The 21,062-nt window shown below is 52.3% G+C and overlaps 8 protein-coding genes across 8 annotated transcripts; 3 read left to right on the top strand and 5 right to left on the bottom strand.

The window, feature by feature from the left end:
- Positions 1 to 29: 29 nt before the first annotated feature.
- On the bottom strand, positions 30 to 4,143 carry PUNSTDRAFT_98002 (DUF699-domain-containing protein). Its single transcript, XM_007380497.1, has 13 exons — positions 3,909 to 4,143; positions 3,770 to 3,861; positions 3,598 to 3,711; positions 3,365 to 3,545; positions 2,707 to 3,315; positions 1,813 to 2,655; positions 1,643 to 1,762; positions 1,449 to 1,588; positions 1,257 to 1,399; positions 1,082 to 1,207; positions 800 to 1,026; positions 472 to 740; positions 30 to 408 (listed from the first exon to the last, which is right to left on the bottom strand). The coding sequence occupies exons 1-13, from the start codon at positions 4,011 to 4,013 to the stop codon at positions 216 to 218; spliced, it is 3,162 nt and encodes a 1,053-aa protein (XP_007380559.1). The 5' UTR covers positions 4,014 to 4,143; the 3' UTR covers positions 30 to 215.
- Positions 4,144 to 4,856: 713 nt separating this feature from the next.
- On the top strand, positions 4,857 to 6,965 carry PUNSTDRAFT_111334 (glucoamylase; the record flags this gene model as incomplete). The annotated part of the gene is made up of 8 exons (XM_007380496.1): positions 4,857 to 5,032; positions 5,085 to 5,347; positions 5,398 to 5,521; positions 5,575 to 5,595; positions 5,648 to 5,807; positions 5,866 to 6,115; positions 6,169 to 6,762; positions 6,817 to 6,965. 8 exons carry the CDS (start codon positions 4,857 to 4,859, stop codon positions 6,963 to 6,965), a joined length of 1,737 nt encoding a protein of 578 aa, XP_007380558.1.
- A 220-nt stretch (positions 6,966 to 7,185) lies between these two features.
- On the bottom strand, positions 7,186 to 7,936 carry PUNSTDRAFT_111333 (uncharacterized protein; the record flags this gene model as incomplete). Its single annotated transcript, XM_007380495.1, has 5 exons — positions 7,186 to 7,230; positions 7,292 to 7,340; positions 7,396 to 7,485; positions 7,536 to 7,686; positions 7,741 to 7,936. 5 exons carry the CDS (start codon positions 7,934 to 7,936, stop codon positions 7,186 to 7,188), a joined length of 531 nt encoding a protein of 176 aa, XP_007380557.1.
- A 112-nt stretch (positions 7,937 to 8,048) lies between these two features.
- On the top strand, positions 8,049 to 13,576 carry PUNSTDRAFT_97994 (uncharacterized protein; the record flags this gene model as incomplete). Its single annotated transcript, XM_007380494.1, has 29 exons — positions 8,049 to 8,211; positions 8,263 to 8,340; positions 8,396 to 8,488; positions 8,535 to 8,616; positions 8,667 to 8,774; positions 8,820 to 9,060; positions 9,112 to 9,246; positions 9,297 to 9,517; positions 9,575 to 9,741; positions 9,798 to 9,903; positions 9,960 to 10,042; positions 10,094 to 10,181; positions 10,227 to 10,357; positions 10,413 to 10,541; positions 10,593 to 10,741; positions 10,808 to 10,925; positions 10,986 to 11,162; positions 11,223 to 11,354; positions 11,410 to 11,525; positions 11,578 to 11,682; positions 11,734 to 11,785; positions 11,843 to 12,078; positions 12,127 to 12,205; positions 12,257 to 12,345; positions 12,402 to 12,582; positions 12,636 to 12,742; positions 12,800 to 12,944; positions 12,993 to 13,135; positions 13,189 to 13,576. Exons 1-29 carry the CDS (start codon positions 8,140 to 8,142, stop codon positions 13,574 to 13,576), a joined length of 3,951 nt encoding a protein of 1,316 aa, XP_007380556.1. The 5' UTR covers positions 8,049 to 8,139.
- A 159-nt stretch (positions 13,577 to 13,735) lies between these two features.
- Positions 13,736 to 15,704, bottom strand: PUNSTDRAFT_97993 (phosphoglycerate mutase-like protein). Its single transcript, XM_007380493.1, has 8 exons — positions 15,559 to 15,704; positions 15,471 to 15,500; positions 15,385 to 15,400; positions 14,823 to 15,333; positions 14,552 to 14,765; positions 14,214 to 14,464; positions 13,969 to 14,156; positions 13,736 to 13,894 (listed from the first exon to the last, which is right to left on the bottom strand). Exons 1-6 carry the CDS (start codon positions 15,592 to 15,594, stop codon positions 14,366 to 14,368), a joined length of 906 nt encoding a protein of 301 aa, XP_007380555.1. The 5' UTR covers positions 15,595 to 15,704; the 3' UTR covers positions 13,736 to 13,894; positions 13,969 to 14,156; positions 14,214 to 14,365.
- Positions 15,705 to 16,191: 487 nt separating this feature from the next.
- On the top strand, positions 16,192 to 17,473 carry PUNSTDRAFT_124582 (GroES-like protein; the record flags this gene model as incomplete). Its single annotated transcript, XM_007380492.1, has 4 exons — positions 16,192 to 16,451; positions 16,506 to 16,780; positions 16,842 to 17,236; positions 17,294 to 17,473. The coding sequence occupies 4 exons, from the start codon at positions 16,192 to 16,194 to the stop codon at positions 17,411 to 17,413; spliced, it is 1,050 nt and encodes a 349-aa protein (XP_007380554.1). The 3' UTR covers positions 17,414 to 17,473.
- Positions 17,474 to 17,997: 524 nt separating this feature from the next.
- On the bottom strand, positions 17,998 to 19,668 carry PUNSTDRAFT_141527 (NAD(P)-binding protein; the record flags this gene model as incomplete). The annotated part of the gene is made up of 11 exons (XM_007380491.1): positions 17,998 to 18,131; positions 18,190 to 18,289; positions 18,338 to 18,417; positions 18,469 to 18,728; positions 18,787 to 18,861; positions 18,919 to 18,958; positions 19,018 to 19,078; positions 19,133 to 19,246; positions 19,310 to 19,341; positions 19,399 to 19,469; positions 19,520 to 19,668. The coding sequence occupies 11 exons, from the start codon at positions 19,666 to 19,668 to the stop codon at positions 18,070 to 18,072; spliced, it is 1,044 nt and encodes a 347-aa protein (XP_007380553.1). The 3' UTR covers positions 17,998 to 18,069.
- Positions 19,669 to 19,940: 272 nt separating this feature from the next.
- On the bottom strand, positions 19,941 to 20,809 carry PUNSTDRAFT_111329 (60S ribosomal protein L17/L23; the record flags this gene model as incomplete). The annotated part of the gene is made up of 6 exons (XM_007380490.1): positions 19,941 to 20,141; positions 20,212 to 20,339; positions 20,403 to 20,531; positions 20,587 to 20,658; positions 20,712 to 20,753; positions 20,806 to 20,809. 6 exons carry the CDS (start codon positions 20,807 to 20,809, stop codon positions 19,941 to 19,943), a joined length of 576 nt encoding a protein of 191 aa, XP_007380552.1.
- Between the last annotated feature and the right edge of the window lie 253 nt (positions 20,810 to 21,062).

The raw sequence follows: 21,062 nt of genomic DNA, 5'->3' as shown, positions 1-21,062 counted from the left end.
GACAATGACATCCCATTGCATATGTAACCTCGTTTCGAACATCTCCGTTACACGCTGCTGGCCGCTCCCGAGCGTGCAAGACCGAAGCTTGCAACATCATCTCGTATATCATGGGGGTAATGTGATGTGATAACGGCCCCAGTCGGCACGGAGCGTTGCATTGCCGCTCGCACACGAAGAGTATATTTGTAACGCGTGTATGGATCCCAGTAAGGCTACCGCTTCACCTTTTTGGATCTCCTGTTGGGCTTTTTCTCTTTGCTTTTCTCATCGTCCTCCTGACGGCTGCGCTTTTGCCCCGCCCCATCACTCTTGATGCTCACGATATTCGTACGGTTTTTCTGGCCGAGACTATTCGCGATTTGCGACTTCGCAGCATCCCAATTGGTGGAGTCGGCAATCGCATACCTTTAATTCAACGAAGCCTGATAAGCTGCGGACCAGTATTTCACGGAATGCGGAAAGACTGACTTGCTTAGGTCCAGGGAATCGATCATGGCGCGCTGCTTCTCACGTAGCGCCGATGTAACTTCTCTCCCCGCTTCCTCGAGTTCCTCCTGCAGCTTGCTCTCTACGGGCTCCGCAGCGCCATTGCTCTGGATACGAGGTCCGTTCGAAACTGCGGCAGGCAACTCGGCGCTGATTGCAGCTTTTTGAATATCTTGTAATCGCTTGCTTATCTTGCGGACTATCTTCACAAAGAGCGCCAGCGTCTGTGAGACCGGAAGCTGAAGCTCTGACTAGAGACACCAGAGGGATCAGTCAGCAAGACCATTCACGGAGGAAATCATTCACGCACTTCTACTTCCTCTACTGTCTTCCGTTGCAAGCCTAGAGCGAGCAATATGGAGCTTTGCACTGCACTAAGTAAAACCTGGTCACCTAGTCGCTTCTCGAAAAAGAGAGATGCGACCGTCGGCAGCAAATCAAGAATGACATGATAATCCAGCATGTTATTTGCATAGGATTCCAGGCGCTTCAAATCGAACGGCGTCACGAAGATTGATAGCTCCGGGGCCGTGAGGTCTGATAAGTATGGAATTGTCAAATCAACGCGTGGAGAATGAAGGCGGTTCAGCACCTTTGATCCCTTCGTTCTCCAGTAGTTTGACGCCTGCATTGGCGGCCTCCAAGACGCTGAGCGCTGTCACGCTACCGAACTCCCGGAACTTGAAAGACAGGAGGCTGAGGAATCGATGGCGGAAATCTACATTCTATCAGGAATCAGCTTTGGGAATAATGGTCAAGCTACTCACCCTTTGCGAACTCCCCAAGCCATTCTAGCTCGGTTTTCACGGAGCTGTTGAGGCCGCGTACCATGACACATGTATGCTCGCCCGTTAATTCGCTCGTCGTTTGGCGTATATATAGTGGCACATAACCTGCCCGTTTCCAGAACCTGTTTGGGTCAGTCCAAAGAAGGGTTCGTGAAGACGCGCGCGGGTCACCTGAGTAATGGAGATGTGAGTCCATAGGAAACACCGAGGTAGTCAAGATTTTCGGGTTTTCTTTCAGGGAGGCGCTGAAGCAGCGGGGGCATGGCTGTCGGGGCTCGGATGGATGGGACGTCCGTCAACAAATTGGTGGACTACGATGGAAACGGTCAATTGGAATCGTGCTGGTGACGGACGCGTGAACCTACCTCATCGACGTCTGCTGGGTTTGGGTAGGACTCCTCTGCCCGTGATGATTCAGCCAAGTCAAAGTACTCCCCGCTATAATACGAGTTCAGAGCTTGCATCGCGCGAGCTCCGTATCCCATCTGAGTACAACATCAATGGGAGGAGAGATGCAGGGCACAGGAGGGCTCACGTTGACATAGTCTGGGTGGGTAGCGATACGTACGACACGTGCACCTGACAGGAGAGCGAACTTGTTCTCCTGGAATTGTTGTGATATTATCCAAGGTATCATATCTCCACCTGCCCTGTATCCGCGACCGAGACTATCCATAATAGCCTGTTTGCTAATGTTTCCTTCGAGAGCAACTTGAAGCACCACCAATGGTTCCGGTAAGTGCGTCTCATCGTCCGCGATGGGGGGTAAAAGAACGAAGAGGTGGTGCGCAGGCGCATCAGACATGAGCTGCAAATCGTTGGGCTGATTCTTGTAGTGACTGGCCACATACAACGCCATCATTCGTTGTAGGAAGGTCTCTGACACAGGGTGGAAACTGAACAAGGTATCCCTGGAAACGTAGAAGAGCTCGCAAGACGACGGGTGCGGGCACCCTTGAGCCCTGTTTGCGGATGTGACGGTGGCGTCTAGACAGAGCAAGGTGTTCAACCACTTCTCTACTTTGTCACCAGGCGCATATCGTATTGGTGTTTCGAGCTTGATTTCGCGAAGCGTTCGGACTTTCGCTGGCGCTTTGCTCAGAGCCTTCTTGGAAGACGAGGACGTCGTAGCAGCCTCGGCACCCTCGGTGTTGTTAACATCCTTGCTCAGAGATGGTCGAGTAGACTCGCGAAGTTGTTGTATGAGTTTCAGGGACAGGGAACGGCCAGTGCCTTCGTATCCGTTGATAGTCGAAGCCATGAACACCAGGTAAGGGCCGATGAGATTGCGCACGAGAGGCAGAGGTATTGCTGCGGCTTCGTCGATAATGACCAGTTCAGCTTGCCCTAGTACATGTGCGTCTTGAGGTTGTATATACTGCATCGCAGGTCAGGAGAAAGCACTGCATATTCGCGGTGTCCTGCGTACCTGTATAGTCTGCCTATGTTGTCGGAAGATATTAACACGCACGATAGCCTTGTTGAAGTCGGGATTGGTGCTTTGGAGAATATCATAGTCGAGGTGCTCCTCGTAACCCAACGCATCCATCCCCTTGAAGACAAAGTCGAAGAGGCTCTTCAGGTTCTCCGGACTTGGACTCGTCACAAATATATTCGAGTATCCGTGAGCAAGCGCGGCCGCGATTGCTAGACCTAACGCAGCCGACTTTCCTCGTCCACGTCCAGCTGTCAGCGTCACAGTCGAGGACAGCGTCTTCTCCGCAATGGCATCAACGAACGTGAGGACAGCTTGTGCCTGATCGATCGTCCTCGCCAACTTCACCAGCTCTCCAATAGGCTTTGTATCTGCGAGGCTGTCCTTGAGTTGACCGAGTTCCACCTCTAACTTGGATTTCTGTTTTCCTTTGCCTGTATCTTCGATGGGACGGATATTCTTGCCACGAGAAATCGGAAGGACGTTGAGCTCGTCGTCAAGGAAAAGGCAATCATCGCATGAACCAAGGGACAAGATAAATCGTTCGTTGAAGCGGGCGACAACTGTATCGTGAGCGGATGTGCGGTATCGAGAGTGGACGTCCTGAACACAGTGAGACGCCACGGGTTTACAGGGTATTCGTATAACATACCATAGTCATGGTATACAGTTGCCTGAGAGAGGTCATGGTTTTGAGGAGGAGTACAACCAACCCACCACCTTCGACGGTTTCGACGGTACGAGCGAGGAGATTGGGGGTGATGGCTTCGAAATCCTGCAGGACGCACATTCCAAACGTTTGACCGATAATTTTATGCGATTCTTTGTAATAGCTGATCACATATTGAGCACATTAATCAACGACTGGGATATCCCACGACTCACGTATAGCGGATGTCGGTGACAGTCACGAAAATCTCAAATGGATTCTGTTCATTTGCTTCCCGAATACCTCGCTTCACATCCCGCTTGATCTTTGCCTCCCGTTTCTTACGATGACTTCAAGATGGTAAGGACTGTAATCCCATCGGATGTTGTCAGTGGTAGCAGGACTGACCTCGTAAAGCCTAGCTCCTTCTTGTAACACCACAGGACCGACGGCCTCGCAGATATTCGAGCTTGTGAGAGAAGAAAATGAAGATTGACGATCTACGCACATGAGCATTGCTCATGGTACGAACGTGAAAAGGGCCGACCTGATCTCTGCTCTTGTCTCCGACCAGGACTATGAACGATCTGTGGTTCTTCTTGACGCCATTGTCGACCAAGTCCTTGATTCGGGGGTCCAGTTGTTTCCTCATAGTTGTATCGCTTGTCGCAGACCCAATTTATGGAGAGTCAACGACGTGTTGCCTGAGTGCAGGCGAGGTACGCGGATTGCCTGAGTGCAGGCGAGGTACGCGGATTGCCTGAGTGCAGGCGAGGTACGCGGATTGCGGAGGAGGAGCACAGAAAAATCTGCTGCGCCACCGGCATCTGGATAGCATCGCCACCGGCATACTTTACTGACCTTGCTTGACTCTCTGGCTCACGCCCACTTGAAGTTGATACTTCTATGGACTGATCCTGATTGAGAATAGACGAAAATGCTCGAACGTTCAACCAACGAATTTTCCTGACATCGGACCGCACTGACGCACCAGAGTGTTTTCATACCCGTTTTTGTGACTGGATACGGCCGGATGCATGTGATTCTGGATCCAGCACGTCCTAACTACCAACACCAGTCTTTCTTTCGGAGACGCTACGAGGAACCCGCGACAATACTGAGTCTACGACCGCCAAATATCCGCTGCGGCTATTGCGCTTTTGCCTATTTTTGCCCGCCTGTGTTTCACTGCGTCAGTGCCTATGAGCATCACTCCGACCGAGCGGACGGTCATATGTGCACTGCCGCTTTCTTCTGCCCATTGCACATGGCCGGTCGAGCTGCAGGCGCAAATCGTCAGACCATCCGACGACCATCAACGTTGGTCGCCCCGCCCCCGCTCTATCCACCCCGAAATAGATACCATTCCTGGTCATGCGGGCCGGTGACAACTCGATGACACGCCCGGCACCCTCACGTCACCGAGCGTCGAGGATATATAATGTCTTAGAGCCAGCGTGATTGTAGAATTGTGATTCTTAACACGTTCCTTAAGATGTTGTCGTCGCTAATCGTCAGCGGCCTCCTGGCCAGTGGTGTTTGCGCTTCGAGCAAATCGGTTTCTGCATACATCAGCTCGGAAAGCCCAATCGCTCACAGCAAGCTCCTCGACAATATCGGTCCAGATGGTGCGAAGGCGCCCGGCGCGTTCCCCGGCGTTGTCGTCGCTAGGTGTGTTTCGTCCCTTCGCACATTCCAGGACGTGAGCTTATGATTCGTACAGCCCCTCCACGGACAACCCGAACTACTACTACAGCTGGATACGAGACTCGTCTCTGGTGTTTAAGACGCTCATCGATGACTACGTCAACGGCAAGAACACGTCCAAATCTCTGCGAAGCCTCATCGACGACTTCGTGACCGCGAGCAGTGTGTTCCAACAGACGCCGAATCCGAGTGGAAATGTTAGCACGGGAGGATTGGGCGAACCGAAGTTTTATGTCAACGAGACTGCGTTCCTCGACTCCTGGGGTCGACCTCAGCGCGGTATGCATGACCTTCATTTTTCCGGTTGTCAAACTTAGGCCGAGTTCCAGATGGGCCGGCTTTGCGTTCCACGGCTCTCATCACTTATGCCAATTATCTGCTTGACAATGACAATACGACTTGGGTGAAGGACACACTGTGGCCTATCATTGAACTCGATGTCAATTACGTTTCGTAAGTGTTTCCATGCCCCCTTCGCGAACACAGACTAATCGTGATTGCTCTAGGGACTTTTGGAATTACACCACGTGAGTTTTCCCTGTGATGTTGTGAACAGGAAGCAGACTGATCCTCGCAAAGTTTCGATCTCTGGGAGGAAGTCGCTTCTTCCTCGTTCTTCACGACGGCGGTGCAGCATAGGGCACTGCGCCAGGCATCAAAGTTGGCAAAAACCTTGGACAAGACCGACAACATCGACAGCTGGAACACGCAGGCCGACAACGTACTGTGCTTCTTGCAGGTAAATGCCCCGGCTCCCCTGCGCCGCTCACACCTGGACCGACCTTTTTTTCTCCTAGTCCTACTGGAATGGCTCTGCTATCATTGCCAACACGGGTGGAGGCCGTTCAGGCATTGACGCGAACACAGTCCTCGCATCAATCCACACGTTCGATTCGTCCGCCGGATGTGATGCTACAACTTTCCAGCCATGTTCCGACAAGGCACTCTCCAACCTGAAGGTATACGTGGACGCTTTCCGCTCCATTTATGAAATCAACTCCGGTATAGACCCCAATGCCGCGGTCGCAACCGGGAGGTATCCTGAGGGTAAACAATCTTGACATAGGATGAGCATGGACAACCGCTAACACCCATTGCAGACGTGTTCTACGACGGCAACCCGTGGTACCTTGCCACAGCTGCCGTTGCTGAACAGCTGTACGATGCCCTCTATGTGTGGAATACTACGGGCTCGCTCGAGATCACGGACATCTCGTTGCCCTTCTTCCAGCAATTCGACTCCGACGTGAAAACCGGCACATATTCGGACGATGACACATTTGACTCCCTAATCAGCTCGATCCAATCGTTCGCCGACGGTTTCTTGGAGATACACGCGAAATACACACCGGACGACGGTGCTCTCTCCGAGGAGTTTTCCAAAACAGACGGTTCGCAGACGAGCGCCGCCGATCTAACGTGGAGCTACGCGGCGGCTTTGACTGCCTTCGACGCGCGCTCGCGCGACGCGGCGGTGAAATGGGGGGCGAAAGGATTGCAAGTGCCCGATGGGACGTGCAAAACGAACGAAGGAGGAGATGACGGCCTCGGTGTTCCAGTAACATTTCTCGTGAAAGACGCGGAGACAGTTGAAGGCCAATCCGTATACATCACAGGTTCAATCGCTACCCTCAAAAGCTGGTCACCGGACGATGCGCTCTTGATGTCACCTAGCGACTATCCGACTTGGACCCGTAAGTGTGGTTCGTCGACCTGAGTTCGTGTCGCTAATTCTGTGCCTTCTATAGTCACCGTAAACTTGTCCGCGAGCGAAAGTGTTCAGTACAAGTACATCAAGAAGGATACCGCGGGCACGGTAATTTGGGAAAGCGACCCGAACAACTCGCTCCTTGTACCCTCGGGTGGATCCGTCACCACAGATGATACTTGGCGATAGCGGACGAAGCAATCGTCAGTGCGCTGGTTATTGCGTAGGCGCAACCATTTCCCTCGGTGATGAGGATCTATGACTTGTATATCGGTCGGACTATATCAGCCAAGCTTGAGACCACGCGGCCCATAGTCGAATGTTACCACACAGTTCAACCATAGAATAGGATATACCCCATGCCATTTGCCATCTAGCGCTGTCGGTAATGCTATCGTATACAGGCGGTCTACTTCGTACGAGCAATGCGAAGTTTGTGTGGTTTGTAGACGTACTGTATCAAGGGGTTAGCATCGTCATGCACGATGTGGAAGTATGGGGGGCAGGGAACATACGTTCTCGGCGTAGTTCTTGGGAGGAATCTTGGTCACGGGAGGTGCTTGACTGTACAGGTATCGTCAGGTTAAGCCGAAATGCACATATCCATGGATGAACTGACACGTAGTAATCCCAACCTTGCTTTTCCGCGAAGTGTATAGCATCCTCCTTCGTACGGAACGACAGCCTCGTCCCCTGCATGTAATCGGCCCTGTGGCACAATTCAAGCAAGGGCTACGATGACGAACATCAAGAGCTTACGAGCTTGCCCATCCCATCAATGGATTCTCCCATCGTCCGCCACCCTGTAGGATATCCCAGTCAACCCTCCAGCGGGTGCCCTTGGACTCGCCGCTTTGCATGGTATTCCTGGTCGGCTGGTAAATGCGGACGCAGCGGTGTCGAAGTTGGGCTGTGCGTAAGCATGAGTGATGAGACACTATGAACCTGTGTATCAACGACTTGCTCGGTGCGCCGCTAGCTACGTCAGCTGTTACGATTTCACGGTTGGGCACCGGAACGATTTCTTCCGTAGCGGCGTCCTTGCCTTCCCGTGACTCTGTTGGGGCGGGGGTTGCGCTAGTACTGGCCATCCTACGGTAGATAGGGGCCACACGACCAGCGTTCCTTGCGTTGCGCAGCAGCGGATGGAGGAGGGACATGGTGGCGAGAGTGAAGACGCTGGAGGCGGTCTCCGAACGGACTGCCCCGCTACCCACGCGGGCTCTTCACGTCATCTTGTCGCTACTTCGCTCTCTTGTCTTCACGAGTAGGGGGAGTACTACTACTGGGCCTACTGGGCCTTACACTGTTTCCGCCCCCGAAATATTGTACTCAGGAAATTGGGCGCGGCATCGACCCGGCCATGGAGAGCCGCACGAACGGACTCGCCGTACACCGGCCGACGCATAGCGCGCAGGTGGGCGGTTCGTATCCGGTCAGCACGGTCGCGGTCATTGGCAAACGTGTGGATCTAATCATGCAATAGTCCATGGGATCGTCGATGACCCTCGTCAACGGCAATACACAGGATGGATTGAATCGCGCAGTTCATGAGGAAACTGAGGTTCGTGTGATCGTTATCATAGACGTTCGGCGTGTGGGGGCTAACAATGTTCCAGCTTGACAAGCTGGTCGAGCGTCTCGGAATAGAAATGCGGATCATGGAGGGTGCGGAGAACATGCTTCAAACTGGGAGGTACGAGTTGTTGAAGGTGAGGAATTGAATATCTCGGCCGAAGCGTTACTGATCCCACGCAGGGAAATATGCGCGGAGCTGTAGAGGCGGAATACGACGAAAGTCGGAAGCGAGTAGCCGAAATCAAGGCGAAGATAGACAAATGTTGGGGTCTGCTTGTCTATCGAAACTCGTAGCTCTGATCGTCCGTCCAGTAACCAGACCAGCAGCTCGGGGAAAACCCGAGTCCGGAAGCCACCAGCAACAAGGTCCTACCCAGCCTACCCAGTCACGGCCCAAGGAGGAGAATACGAAAGAGCGAGGTACATTTCAGATGAATCATGTATTCCCCGGCTCACATTGCACAGAGGACTTCAGAACCGCTTTGAATCAAACCAAATCGTGGTTGAAGGTGCTCACGACATGGGATCGCCAACCGCAGTCCCCTACTGCATTTGCTGCGTCGTCGTCATCGCGCCAAGCCCCAGTCAAAACGGAGGACCCACAAACGGACGGAACGCGAATTAGCTACATGAACAAGCTTACTGCGATCCTACAAAGGAACCTCCGTGTGCGATATGAGCTGGACATCGCTGAGGTTGTCCGTGCGTATGTGGTCCTGTTGTCAGGCATGATCTCGTACTGATCCTGGAAGTGAAGCATCACTCCTTGTCTCGCGGACTCTGCCTCCAAGGAATGCCGTTCATGTGCTTACAGACTCGTGCGACATGCCCTCGTCGATCGCGGGTCTATTGAGCGTCTTCAAGACCGGCCCCTTGACTGGTATATAGTCAAGTGAGCGGTTGTGTTATTCTACGCAGTTGTGGTGCTTGACATCGGCGTAGGTCACTAGCGCGGGATGGCAAGCACGCCGTGGAGAAAGAGCAGGTTGTCAAGCTCATTCGGACCATCGTGGAGATTGGCTCGGACCGCGACGTCGGACATTCCGGTTCTGGCAAAGGAAACGTACCGCTCTCAGACTCCGTGATGCGTGCCTTCATCGCAGTCGCAGAACAACCCGAAGATCCTTTCAGACCGATATGTCTTGAGACTTTGCTCGAGATCCGTGCGTTGATGTTCCTGCCATTCATAATGACTGTCGTTGAAGCGCGAGTCTGAATAGTCTTGATTGATATCGACCTGATGGCGAGGACGGGTGGGTTATTACTCCTCTTGCATGCCATGGCCGAAGGTCCTCCGGATATATCTCCCCTGCTTGCGTCGGCTTTCCTGAACATCGTGAACTCGCCACGTACAAGGAAATATCTTTTCCCCGGCACAGACCTCGAGGTGGGTACCATCAACTCCCTATCCTCATAGTAAGGAAAGCACATAACGTCCTATAGATCGCTCTGCAAGGTATCACGGACGCGTACGGTAAAGGTCCGGATTACTCGGAACAAATGCGAAGACACTCAAAGGTCGTTGCCATGATGTTCCGGACCTGGAGCGGTGAGCCCGTGATGATATCTGATACTTGAAAGCCTTCGCCTGAACACCCCACGTAGGCCTCATGTATTTTTGTATGAATAACATGCTGGCTATCCGGGCAATTGTTAACACTCTGCGGATACCTTCCTTGGAGACACGGGTACGCTTCCCATTATTTTGGTTCGTAATCATCATTCACCTCCATGGTCAGGAAATTGTATTGGATATGTTCTTCGATCTTCTGGATATCAAAGCCCACGGTTGGACGCAGCAGTTTATCGACGGTCGGCGATTGACAAGTAAGCCAGATATTTCCTTTCGCGATTTCTCACTCATAAGTGTAGTATATCGAAGGCAGCACAAGAATGATTCCGAGGCGACGGATTCTGCTGAACGCGAACCAGAAGCTCTCAAACTGACCGACCAGTATATTGCACTGTTTGTTCTGGTTTTTACGAAAGCGGGCCTTCTGGACGTAAGTCCTAGGCCGAGTTCATAGTCGTGGCTTCAACAATCTAATTTATTGGCAGGCTCTGACGTCAATGTTAGAGGAAACGCCAGCCGGTTCAAACCTAACAAGGAAAGCTACGTTACTCATGGCGGAGGTTCTGCAGCTGGCGAATCGACTATTACCCCTCTCCATGGCAGCGGAGATTCAGGTATGTGGGGAAATCAGTGATTTGATGCTTGACATGTCTGAGTGATCATAGTCTGTCCCTCGAGTCTTCAACCTGGCTTCGGATTACCACTTGAATGAGCATCGGATAATCGGCACGTCAACACTCAATGCTATCGACAGCTTCAATCGTAATACTTCCAGGATACAGCCGACTGCCGTCAAAAACACTACGCGACCCAGGTTCGTTATTTATCCGCGCACACAAATGCTTGGCGGTCCAAAAGATCTTATCTCAATATGTTACAGAGCAAACTCGGTGGAGGATGCTGTTCGTCGAGGACAGCGATCTGTGGAGCAGTCTAAGATCAAATCTGGAATGCAAATTGACGATCGAACTTTCTCTCAGGCTCTGCTAGAAACTGGGGTAGGCTTGACTAAGGTAGTAACTCCATCGCGATGTTGAACGCTGGAACGTTTTCTGCAGGTCACGCTCACCAAAGACTACACGAAGTGGAATTTCGACGTCCTGCAAGATCTTATCGAAGGCGCCTTCCTCAACCCTAAACGTTTGGAAGAGGCTATCAAGGTTTCGAAATACATGCGACGATTGATGTCGTTCTTCCATCCCTTCAGCCATCGATTCTCCGATATTCCACGAAAGGTATGTCCCTAACTCTCGGTTTCCCTTCACATGGGACTAAACATCGACGGCGAGGCGTAGGATAATCGCTGGGTGAAGCTGGGCTGCAGTCTTTTGACTACTTTGATGGCAAGTCCGGATGGACAGCGCTTCCTTTCGACGGAGGACCCCTTCCTTCGAGATATTGTCAAAGCATTCGCCCAGCTGGATCCCGTCAGTGCTACAGAGCTCTATCTGCATTCGCGATGGCTCACCGCCGACATCCTAGTTCAATGGAACCCCAGAGATCGATCCGATCTTCTCAAAGACAAGAGTTCAGACCACCCTGACATATGGATACTTCGAAATGCTGGGAACCTTGAGCAAACAAAAAGAAGGCATTGAGTTGGTATCGATCCACACATCCGCGCGTCTCTCTCATTTCCGAATGTACCAGGTTGTTGGAAAAGTTCAAGGTCTTCACTGCTTTCTACCATTTGCTGGATCTGCGGAGTCGTGAAGACTTGATAAAAGGAATTATCGACAATTTGGACTATTCCTTGCACGTCCTCCCTTGTCGATGAGTTGACTTTCAGCTGAAACCATTCGCTAGTGATGGTCATTCCCGCATAGTCCTGTCAAAGGCGTTAACATCAAGCTACAAGGTGAATATGATGTAGTTCACACTGCAAGCTGAAGACGATGTGGTTCACCCTCTATAGCCTATACGCTTATACGCAACTGAGCACCTCGGCGAACTGATCAGGAAAAGCAAGCCGAATACATGGACGTTACGCTTGCTATTGACGCAATTGTACGATCCCGCTATGGAAGTGTGCGACATGGCGGTCCGCTTCCTAGACGAGGCCTGCGAAGATCTGGAATGCCTGCGGTTAGTGGTGGACATGCAGCCGAACCTGGATCACCTCGGCGAGCTGGGACATCCGCTGCTCTTGAAGTAAGGAAGGGAATGATTGCCCTGGGTACTTGTACTGACCAATGTTAGGTTCATGTCCACGCCCGTAGGCTTCAGATATCTTCACGATGCTGGATATATTGACCGCGAGATGGATATCTGGTTCCACGTGGGTCTTTTGCACTTGTGACTCATATAACAATCATCGAAGGGTATCTAGGAGCGTAATCTACATTACGCCGTACAAGTGGAAGTCATCTTAGCCAAATTTTTCAAGTTATGTCCTTCGGAGGAGGATGAGGATTTGCTGTGCGTAATGATGATAGATCATCACACAGGAATGCGTTCTGATGACCACGGCTCAGCGCATTCGACGGGTTTTCTCCTCCGCACTTCTACGGCGAAATGGTGAAGACAGACTTGGGTTGTCAGGTTTTACAGGAGAAAGGGCATTTCAATGACTTCGTTGATTTCATTCGTCAACAAGCGTCGGAGAATGCTGACCCGGATGTGATTTTGAAGTTGAAGAGTACCCTGTGGGCTGTCGTGAGTCTTGCTGTGTATTGTTCATTCCACCAGAGTGCACACGCGTTGCGCAGGGCCATATCGGTGCTACGGAAGGCGGCTTACCTTTCCTGGAGGAAACGGACATCATTCCGGTAATTTTGGAGATAGCAGAACAATCATTGACGCTTTCGGTCCGCGGGTATGTATTCTCTCATTGATGCGTGCATGTTACGCCGTCACTGACATAGGTCCCCAGCACATGTTTCTACGTCTTGGGCCTCATATCTTCGACTCCTTTGGGAGCGGAAATCCTGACAGATTATCAGTGGGAGGCAACTCTGTCACCATTGGGTATTCCAACAGGTATTTGTGTACCCATGGACGTTCGGAAATTTGCCTCCGTATGTGACTTCTCGTTGCACTGGAATACAATAAACTGACGGTAAAAGATTCCGCCCTGGGCGCCTGCTGAGGTGCCGAAAGAAACGCGTTTGGCTCCTCCCGCGACGGAGGCGGAACAGGAGGTGATAGCTGCCATTCACAACCTCGCGAACGCTGTCGTCGCAAACGCCGCATCTCGCACATTGGCGAAGTGAGTTACTACTGTAAACGGGATGTGTACGCGCTTACGTCGAGCCCTCCCAGGATGAAAGCACGCCCTGAACACCGGCATATATTCTCTTCACCCACAATGATATACCGGGCCTTTCATATTCTGTCTACTCAGCATTACCGCCTGCCTGTCCGAAGATACATCATGGATCTCTTCGAGTTCAAACTCGACGCCGACATGGTCAAGTCGCTGCAAGAGGCTGCGGAATCCGTCAGACTGCAACCTTCTCCCAAGGATGCTAATGGAAAAACTTCTCAAAGAGTCATGAGCATTTTTGGCCGCCCCCGACCAGCTCACAGGGTTGAAGAAAGTGATGAAGAAGATGAGAGCGACGAAGAGAACAAAACGGCCAACGTCATTCGCGACCGGCCGGTGATGAGCTTGCGGCCAGTGAGTAGGATAGTAGGCTTTGACCACTAAACCGGGACTTCGCTCGTGATTCGGCATTCGCTTGGGTTTTTGTGTGTATTGCTACGTTTTCGCGTGTAAGTAGTGTACAAGGATATCATAAAGACGACCTCGGTGAACGCCGGGTCTGGATCCCTGCGATGTGTACACAGCCACTCTCTACTCCTCATGCTGGCTCTTCGCTTGGTGTCGGTCGCGAGGCTGGTGACTTCAAGGACATCCTCGCAATTATTCTCGACGTCGGCGACATTGGGTGCAGGGTACAAGCTCAAGTCGCATTCTGGCGCGAAAAAGCGGTTCAAGTCGATTGCCAATGGACTGTTCAAACGCGTGAGCTGGAATGTCTGCTCTGTTTGCCTAGAGCTCTGACACTCGGATGATCCCTCCCTTGTTCTTTCCGACAGGCGCACGCCGGGCATAGCCATCTGAACGTTCACAAGCGTCCGTCCCGGAAAAACAAGCTAGGCGAGACCGTGTACTCACATGGAGCACAAACGCCGAAACTACACAAGCTCTTGCCCTACGGTGCATGAGTCGTCCGATGACCGTAATCATGCGAGGGCACATTACGTGAGGCAGTGATGTTTGAGCAGTGCGTACGACACCTCCTAGCGCACAACATGCTGTCTGATGGGCATCCGGTTCTTAGTCACCTAATACGACCCATGATCTCGTTCGTCGCGGACTATCACGACCGCCCGTACGCGTGGTCAACATCGTGGTTCACCCTTTCTTATATTTACATTGCGAATGCAACGAAGAATTGAGGAAGAACGTTGCTGATGGTAGCAAAAACAAGGCCTATGCTTTGCTAGGAAGACCCGCACCCCCAAAAAACGCTCGAATGTCCCTTTGCTTGGGATCATACGCGGAAGAGCCGATGCCTGCTTTCTGTCGCTTCTGTCAAGGATGACCGATCAGCGACGATGCCTTAACAGAGTGACCAGCAGTTGCGTGGTGCGGATGAGCACGTAAGGTCACACTCACCACTTGGTCTAGATGATCATGTTGGTTGATGTGTGTTACACGCACTATCAGTGGGGGCAACCTCGCGCTTGGGAGGAAAGGAGCTTGTCGTTCGGCCGTATCCCGCAGTTCTACGGATATACGATGCCAAGCGGTGTTCATCATGCCGCGGTAGCGTCCACCCATATCGTTGCCTGATCCACTGTCTCGTCGCATAAAGGCAGCCATTAGCTCACTGCAATGGATCGGCATCAATGGCCCAGGTTATTGCTGTGGAGTGGTTCCAGCTCACGAGATGCATAGGCCATGGCTAACGACGGCGATCATGATTCCCCTCTCGCCAGACTGCACGGCTTTGTGTACCTCGGGCAGAAGAAGCTCATCCAGTACGCGATCCGCTCTTTGCGCCAATTCATCCAAACTTTCACCTTGAGGAAATTTACCAGAACGTTCCGTGATCGCGGGGTAGACGCCGCGCATATAATGCTCCTCCGTGCTGAGTTGAGGGTCTGGAGACCAGCTCCATTGACGTCCCTCTGCAAGGCCGAAGTTTTGTTCCCGGAGAAGAGGACTGATTACAAAAGGCGGTGGGTCGGCAGAAGTGGCAGCATCGGACATCGTTGGTGACACGGGGGTAGCTAGGCGTCGGTAGGCGGGCTGAGAATCGCGCAATGTTTCTGCCGTCGTACGCGCTCGCAGGAGGTCGGATGCATATACGGCACTGAAGTGTGTCTCAGAGAAGTATTCCGCGAGCGCTCGAGCCTGGTTCATGCCGTGATTCGAAAGAGGAGCATCCGACCATCCTTCGAGAGCGACTCATCAGCAGCGGACGCAACGCAACCGTACGGGCGCACCTGCCCACACAGAACGCTGCGAGGAAGGTCCGGAAGGGACAAGATGAACGGGAGGCTCGATGACGAGCCACAAATGACATGCTCACCAGGTTATCGGTAGATTCGCCATGCCTAATCTGAGAGTTCCGGCTTTGAACGGAAATTCCGTTGTGGGATGAGATAAACCATGCGCACGAAGGTGAAGGTAATCATAGGGGTGCCTGTCGACATGCTGCAGCTGCAAGGCTATGCGTCCACGGTGTCGGTCCGAATGAATAAAGAGAAGGCTACGGGGTTTCTCTGGTCTGGTGGCCGCTCAACGGCGTCAACAGAGGTCGAAGATACTGTCCGTTAGGTAGGTAGGTAGGTAGGCAGGTAGGTAGGTGTCGCGTGTCATGGGTGTTGTATGTAGGTGTTTGTTCGAATCTCGTCTGTCTGTTCGCATACTTGCAGTGTCATCCTGGAACTCGGCATCGTTCCTGCAGGACGTTGTTTGGCCAGCGGTCAATAATAGTCTCCATCTCTGCGCGCACTCTCTTCAACAAGCGGGGATAACCATTACGTCAAGGCGGCTTCTCGTCCGGTGGTCCGGTGATAACCAGTGCTTTCCGCACAACCTTGCATGCTCCATATGGATCTTGACATGACCCGGTACCCCATCCAACCAACTCGAGAGCCATAATGCATTCTCATCGATTCCGCATCCGACGGCGTGAGACACAGCGCTGCCCCGTATAACTTCTAGATTGCACACTCTGGAGGTACATATAAGACGAGGAGCGTCTGCGCAGTCGGATAAGACCTGTGGGATACGTCTATTCTTGGGACATGGCAGCTTTCCAGCAGACATCACTTGTTCTTGAAACCAAACGCGGCCCACTCGTGCTGCAGGACAGACCCGTGCCGGCTCCTGGTCATGGAGAACTACTCGTTAAAGTACTGTCTGCCGGCCTCAACAACGTTGACTGGAAGATCCAGACTCGCGGTCTCGATTACATCGAATATCCAGGGGTGCTAGGGTCCGATGGCTCTGGTACGGTCGAGACACTTGGGGATGGCGTCGCTCGCTTTCAGAAGGGAGACAAAGTGTAAGGGTGCACCTTTAGCCCATGCCTTGACTGATGCTAAACCGGTATCCATAGATTGTGGGAGCCCGCGTGGGCGTTCGTGAGCGGAGCGTATCAGCAATATGCTATTGTCAAAGCCGACCTGGCTGCGAAAGTCCCAGAAAACCTCACCCTCGATGAAGCGGCATCTGTACCCATGAGCCTTTGTACCGCCTTTCTTGGGCTCTACAACCGGAGGTCTGCCGTCTGGGGAGGTGGAGCGGGGCTGATTCCGTTCTGGGAAACACCCTCCGCATATTCCGCGATGCCATTCATGGTCCTGGGTGGTTCCAGCTCAGTCGGAGAGTACGGTTAGTCATTGAGATCAAGCTGTGTCTGATGATTGGCATTGTCTGACGAATGGCTTACTAGCCATCCAGTTTGCCAGGCTTTCTGGATTCTCTCCCATTATCGCGACAGCTTCCGACCGTCATGTCGAACATCTGAAGTCCATCGGAGCAACGCATGTCCTGTCGCGTTCGGCATCCGTTGAATCATTGCTAGCTGAAGTTCACAGTATCACCGATGAACCACTTCAGGTGGTATACGATAGCATCAGCACGCCCGAGACGCAGCAGGCGGGATGGAAATTACTTGCGCCGGGTGGTCAACTCGTCGTGACACTCGCTCCAGTTGCAGGCCTACCCAATGACGAGAGCAAAGGCTTTGCCTGGGTGAAAGGGAATGTCAATTTTCCCGATCAAATCGATATCGGGCGACAATTGTTCGCCAGACTTACGGGGCTTTTGGCCGATGGATCAATCAAGGTGAGTGAGGGCCATCGAGCGTACGTGAACACCGGAAATGATTCCACTTTGCCCCAGCCTCATCGCATTCGTGTCATCTCGGGAGGGCTCTCCGGCATTGAAGGTGGTCTGAAACTTCTGCAGGATGGTAAAGTCAGTGGCGCGAAGCTCATCGTGCATCCGCAAGAGGGGTTGTGATTATGATGTTCGACGCAGCGCTGTAACTACGTAGTATCGTCTTCGGCATGACAATGTCCCAACCACTGTTGTTGTGCACAACACTGCTCGCATTCAGGTCATCACAATCGTGGTGACATCCTTCTAGTAGATTAGAGCTGATTTGCAGCTGATGGATATGCAACGAGGTCAATTCGCGGCCTCTCATCGATGGAGAAGCAAGTTGACCGAGGTTTCCGTAGAGAAATATTGGCAGCAAATCAGCTCTATTGAGTGAGAGCGTATGCTAATGCATCTTAATGCTGATTGCTTTGGATTGCTTGTGCAACCGTTCGATTGCAGGAATTATTGTAACACGACAGTGCCAGCGATTACGATAGACCTCTCGCGCCAGCTTTGCTCACGATTGCAACTTCTTCCGCTTCAGGGGAAGAGTCTTTCCGGGCAGGAGGCCCCGCTCGGCTGGCCGGCATTTGGGGCATTCGTAGGTACGATACACCGCATTCACCCAAATCCAGCATGGTCTTATACATATTGGAGAAGCCCCTGGCGGGTAGCAAAGAAAACCCGAAAGCAGAGCTGGCGCAAAACGGTCTATCGTAATGAATTTAGCTGTAACTCATACATGATCCTGCTCGGGCATTGGCACAAATCTCCGCGCCTTGTATAACATTCGTTCAGATCGTGCCACGCGCTTCGTGGTAGTTCTTCAAGAACCATTCCACGGTTTCCTGTAGCCCTACGTGAAAGCAGATCAGCTATTCATGCTACACATCCGGCCTGGATCCCATATCCACCTGTTTCGAAGGGCGTGAAGTAGAACTCGCCGATAAGTCCCAACAATTTCGCGTTAGAGGCGGGCTTCCGGAATTGCCCATCCGCTTTCGAAGTATCAAACTGTAACAAGCTTGAGACCTGCGCAAACTACAGTATTTGCAACCTTACTCTACACTCGCCCTCGAATTTCATAGCTTGAACAATGGCTGTTGCGATTTCTCTGACGCTGATTTCCTCTTTTTCACTCACTATCGATGACCGTGAGAGAAGATAGCTGGACGACGTCGCGAGGAGCCTACCAGACAAGATAACAGGTTCGACCTCGTCGTATTCTCGAAGTTGCCAGATGAACAACTTCGCCAAGTCTCTAGAAAAGATGAACTGGCGCAGGGGTTTTCCGGATCCTCCTACGATGAACGGAGAACCGTTTTCTATGCAACCGAGACGAATCAGTACACTGCGAATCTGCCTACGGAGGATAATATAAGAAAAGGTTTCACTCTGGGCGAGATAGCATCGATGGATAAGCGCAGGTATGACATGGCCATCTTCGATATCGCTATGGCGTGATTAGTGTTTATGCGAGTTATGCGATTCAATAATGAGCATGGACTGACAAGTTGTCGTGCGGCCCGTACACACTAGTCGGAATGGCGGACGTAAAGGTACAGCCGAATTCCTCACGATAGGCTCTGTTGGAGGCGGCCTGTCGATGATGGGCATCAACGGACCAGTAGGATCAGACCCACCTGTTCTGTATATCCACAAGTCTCTTCGCATGTGCGTATCCTGGAAGGCCCGTTGGGCTGAGTGGAGTAAAACAATTGTATGCAACGAGTTCTACGCACCGAAATTGCTTTCGTGCGGCAAGCCTAGATGGACTTTGGTCTCGTCTAGAGGATACTCGACCTGCATGCATACTTAGCTGGATTACGACTAAGTACACATCGGTCGTGTACCGACCTTATCGGGGTATATGCATGTGGATAGGCAGGAAATGACCTTCTCGGTTTTGCATATGTGCGCTGCATGCAACACGTTGTCATTCATGAGGGTATTGTCGCGCAAGAATGTCGCCTGTGCAGCATAGTGCACCCATCAATGATGAGTGAATCAAACACTGATCAATCGATACGGAACCTTCATCCTCATGTTGCGATATACACCTCCAACTTGCATACACCGAACGCTAATCAGAAAGCAAAAAGGAACGTCAGAGTAGTACATACCCAGGGCGGCGAGATGGATGACATGTGTGGGCCTATGCTTTTCAAACACTTTCATAGTTTGGTCGACATCCCTGCGATAATATCAGCGATCGTGACGTCTGGGCAACGACGGTGCTCCTACCGCAAGTCAGCATCAGCAGATCCAACGAAGATCCAACGCTCGCCAGGTTGTCTGCCGAAGCGTGAGCCCTGAAGTTCTGTATTCAGAACCTCCTGAATGCCGCTCCCAATCAGGCCGTTCCCTCCTGTAACTAGAATGACGTTGGGCATATTGAAGGTGATCAAGGAGAGCAATGGCGAGCTGGATAGTCTCGCGTTGATAAGTGTGAAGTAATCGTGCGATCACAGGAACGTGTTTCCACATAACTCGGCACGGTATGCGCAGTTCATTTCGCACGCGGACAGTGCCCCGTCGAGAACGGGTGAGCACTGAGCAGCTCATACGATAGTTTATATGCATGAGCAATCGATTGCAGGTATGCATAGCATAAACCATACACATGTATCAGCGTGTCCTCCGTCGTGACCAACGTCCAACACCCTTAATCCCGGGCAGCCTCAATGCGCCTCCGGGCGACTTGCCTCCTGTTGAGACCGGTGAGCGACGCGCGGGCAACGGGTGCCTTGTCGGTGGCCTTCTCGACCTCGGCATCGGTGGCGGAGAGGATGACCTCTACGTGGCAGGGGTGGCCCTGGTAGGGGTTGATGCGACCGTGCGCACGGTAAGTACGGCGGCGGGTTTTCTGAGGAAGAATGTAATCGCGTGATAGATGGTGAGCACTCGTGATGCCCATGACTGCTGAATCAACTCACGGGAGCCTGCTGCACAACGATGTTCTTGATGTAGAGGTCCTCGAGTTCGAGGCTTTTCGCATCGGCGTTCGCCTCAGCGTTCTTGAGGAGGCGGAGGATGAACTTCACGCTCTTCTCAGGCCAGCGACCTGTACACAGCAATCAGACTCCATGCTGTTTTAAACTACTGGACCTGAAGTGGCGCAGCGCACCCTGAGTCGCCTTGAACTGCTTCGCCTGGCTAGCCCGCCCAACACCACCCGCAAATCGCCTGAAAGGAATGACCTGCTTATGCTCGGCGACATCGCCAAGGTAGGAGTACGCTTTCGTGAGCTTCAGGCCTGCCAAGGTAGAGACATCAGTCTTCAGTGTTTCTGCAACATTGCAAACACGCACCGGAGAGTGCGGCAGCCACCTCGCGCATGTTCTTGAAGTGCGTGCGGAGGTACTCCCCGCGGGCCCGCGACGCTACAGTTCTGGTCGGCGAAGTTGTACGGTAATTCAACCAGAGATCAACTCACTCTTTTCGGGGTTTGGGTAAAGCGGGCCTGATGCGTAACGAACTGTGATACGGTCAGCACGTCAATTCCGAAAGGACCAGCAGCGAGCACGAACCCATCTTGAAGTCTTGCGGGGGCGTGAATCAAGTCGACACAACGCGGAAAGATGGATTTTGGGAGGCGTGGGAACGGCTGTACAGCTGCGCGCGTTCGACCTCCCGATTCGGCATGCCTGTTTTCCCTGGTCCATGCCCTTTGTATTGTCTGGTATACTTACGACTCTCCGCCTCGTGGTGCTCAAAAGCCTTGTGAAGGACTGCGTGCCCGGATAGACCAATGAAACTTCGGAAGGATGGAGCCTCGCAACTGTGA

The sequence above is a fragment of the Punctularia strigosozonata genome (assembly GCF_000264995.1).
Source record: "Punctularia strigosozonata HHB-11173 SS5 unplaced genomic scaffold PUNSTscaffold_2, whole genome shotgun sequence".
NCBI lineage: Eukaryota > Fungi > Basidiomycota > Agaricomycetes > Corticiales > Punctulariaceae > Punctularia > Punctularia strigosozonata.
Note: the sequence above shows the minus strand (reverse complement) of the source record. Positions and strands in the feature narration are given on the sequence as shown.

Coding starts and splice junctions, on each gene's coding strand:
- PUNSTDRAFT_98002 (XM_007380497.1), bottom strand. CDS start 4,013: ATGAGGAAACAACTGGACCCCCGAATCAAGGACTTGGTCGACAATGGC. Junction 3,712..3,769: donor AAGGAGCTAGGCTTTACGAG/GTCAGTCCTGCT, acceptor ACCATCTTGAAG/TCATCGTAAGAAACGGGAGG. Junction 3,546..3,597: donor GTCACCGACATCCGCTATAC/GTGAGTCGTGGG, acceptor ATATGTGATCAG/CTATTACAAAGAATCGCATA.
- PUNSTDRAFT_97993 (XM_007380493.1), bottom strand. CDS start 15,594: ATGTCGACAGGCACCCCTATGATTACCTTCACCTTC. Junction 15,501..15,558: donor CTATGATTACCTTCACCTTC/GTGCGCATGGTT, acceptor CGGAACTCTCAG/ATTAGGCATGGCGAATCTAC. Junction 14,465..14,551: donor ATGATCATCTAGACCAAGTG/GTGAGTGTGACC, acceptor CATCCTTGACAG/AAGCGACAGAAAGCAGGCAT.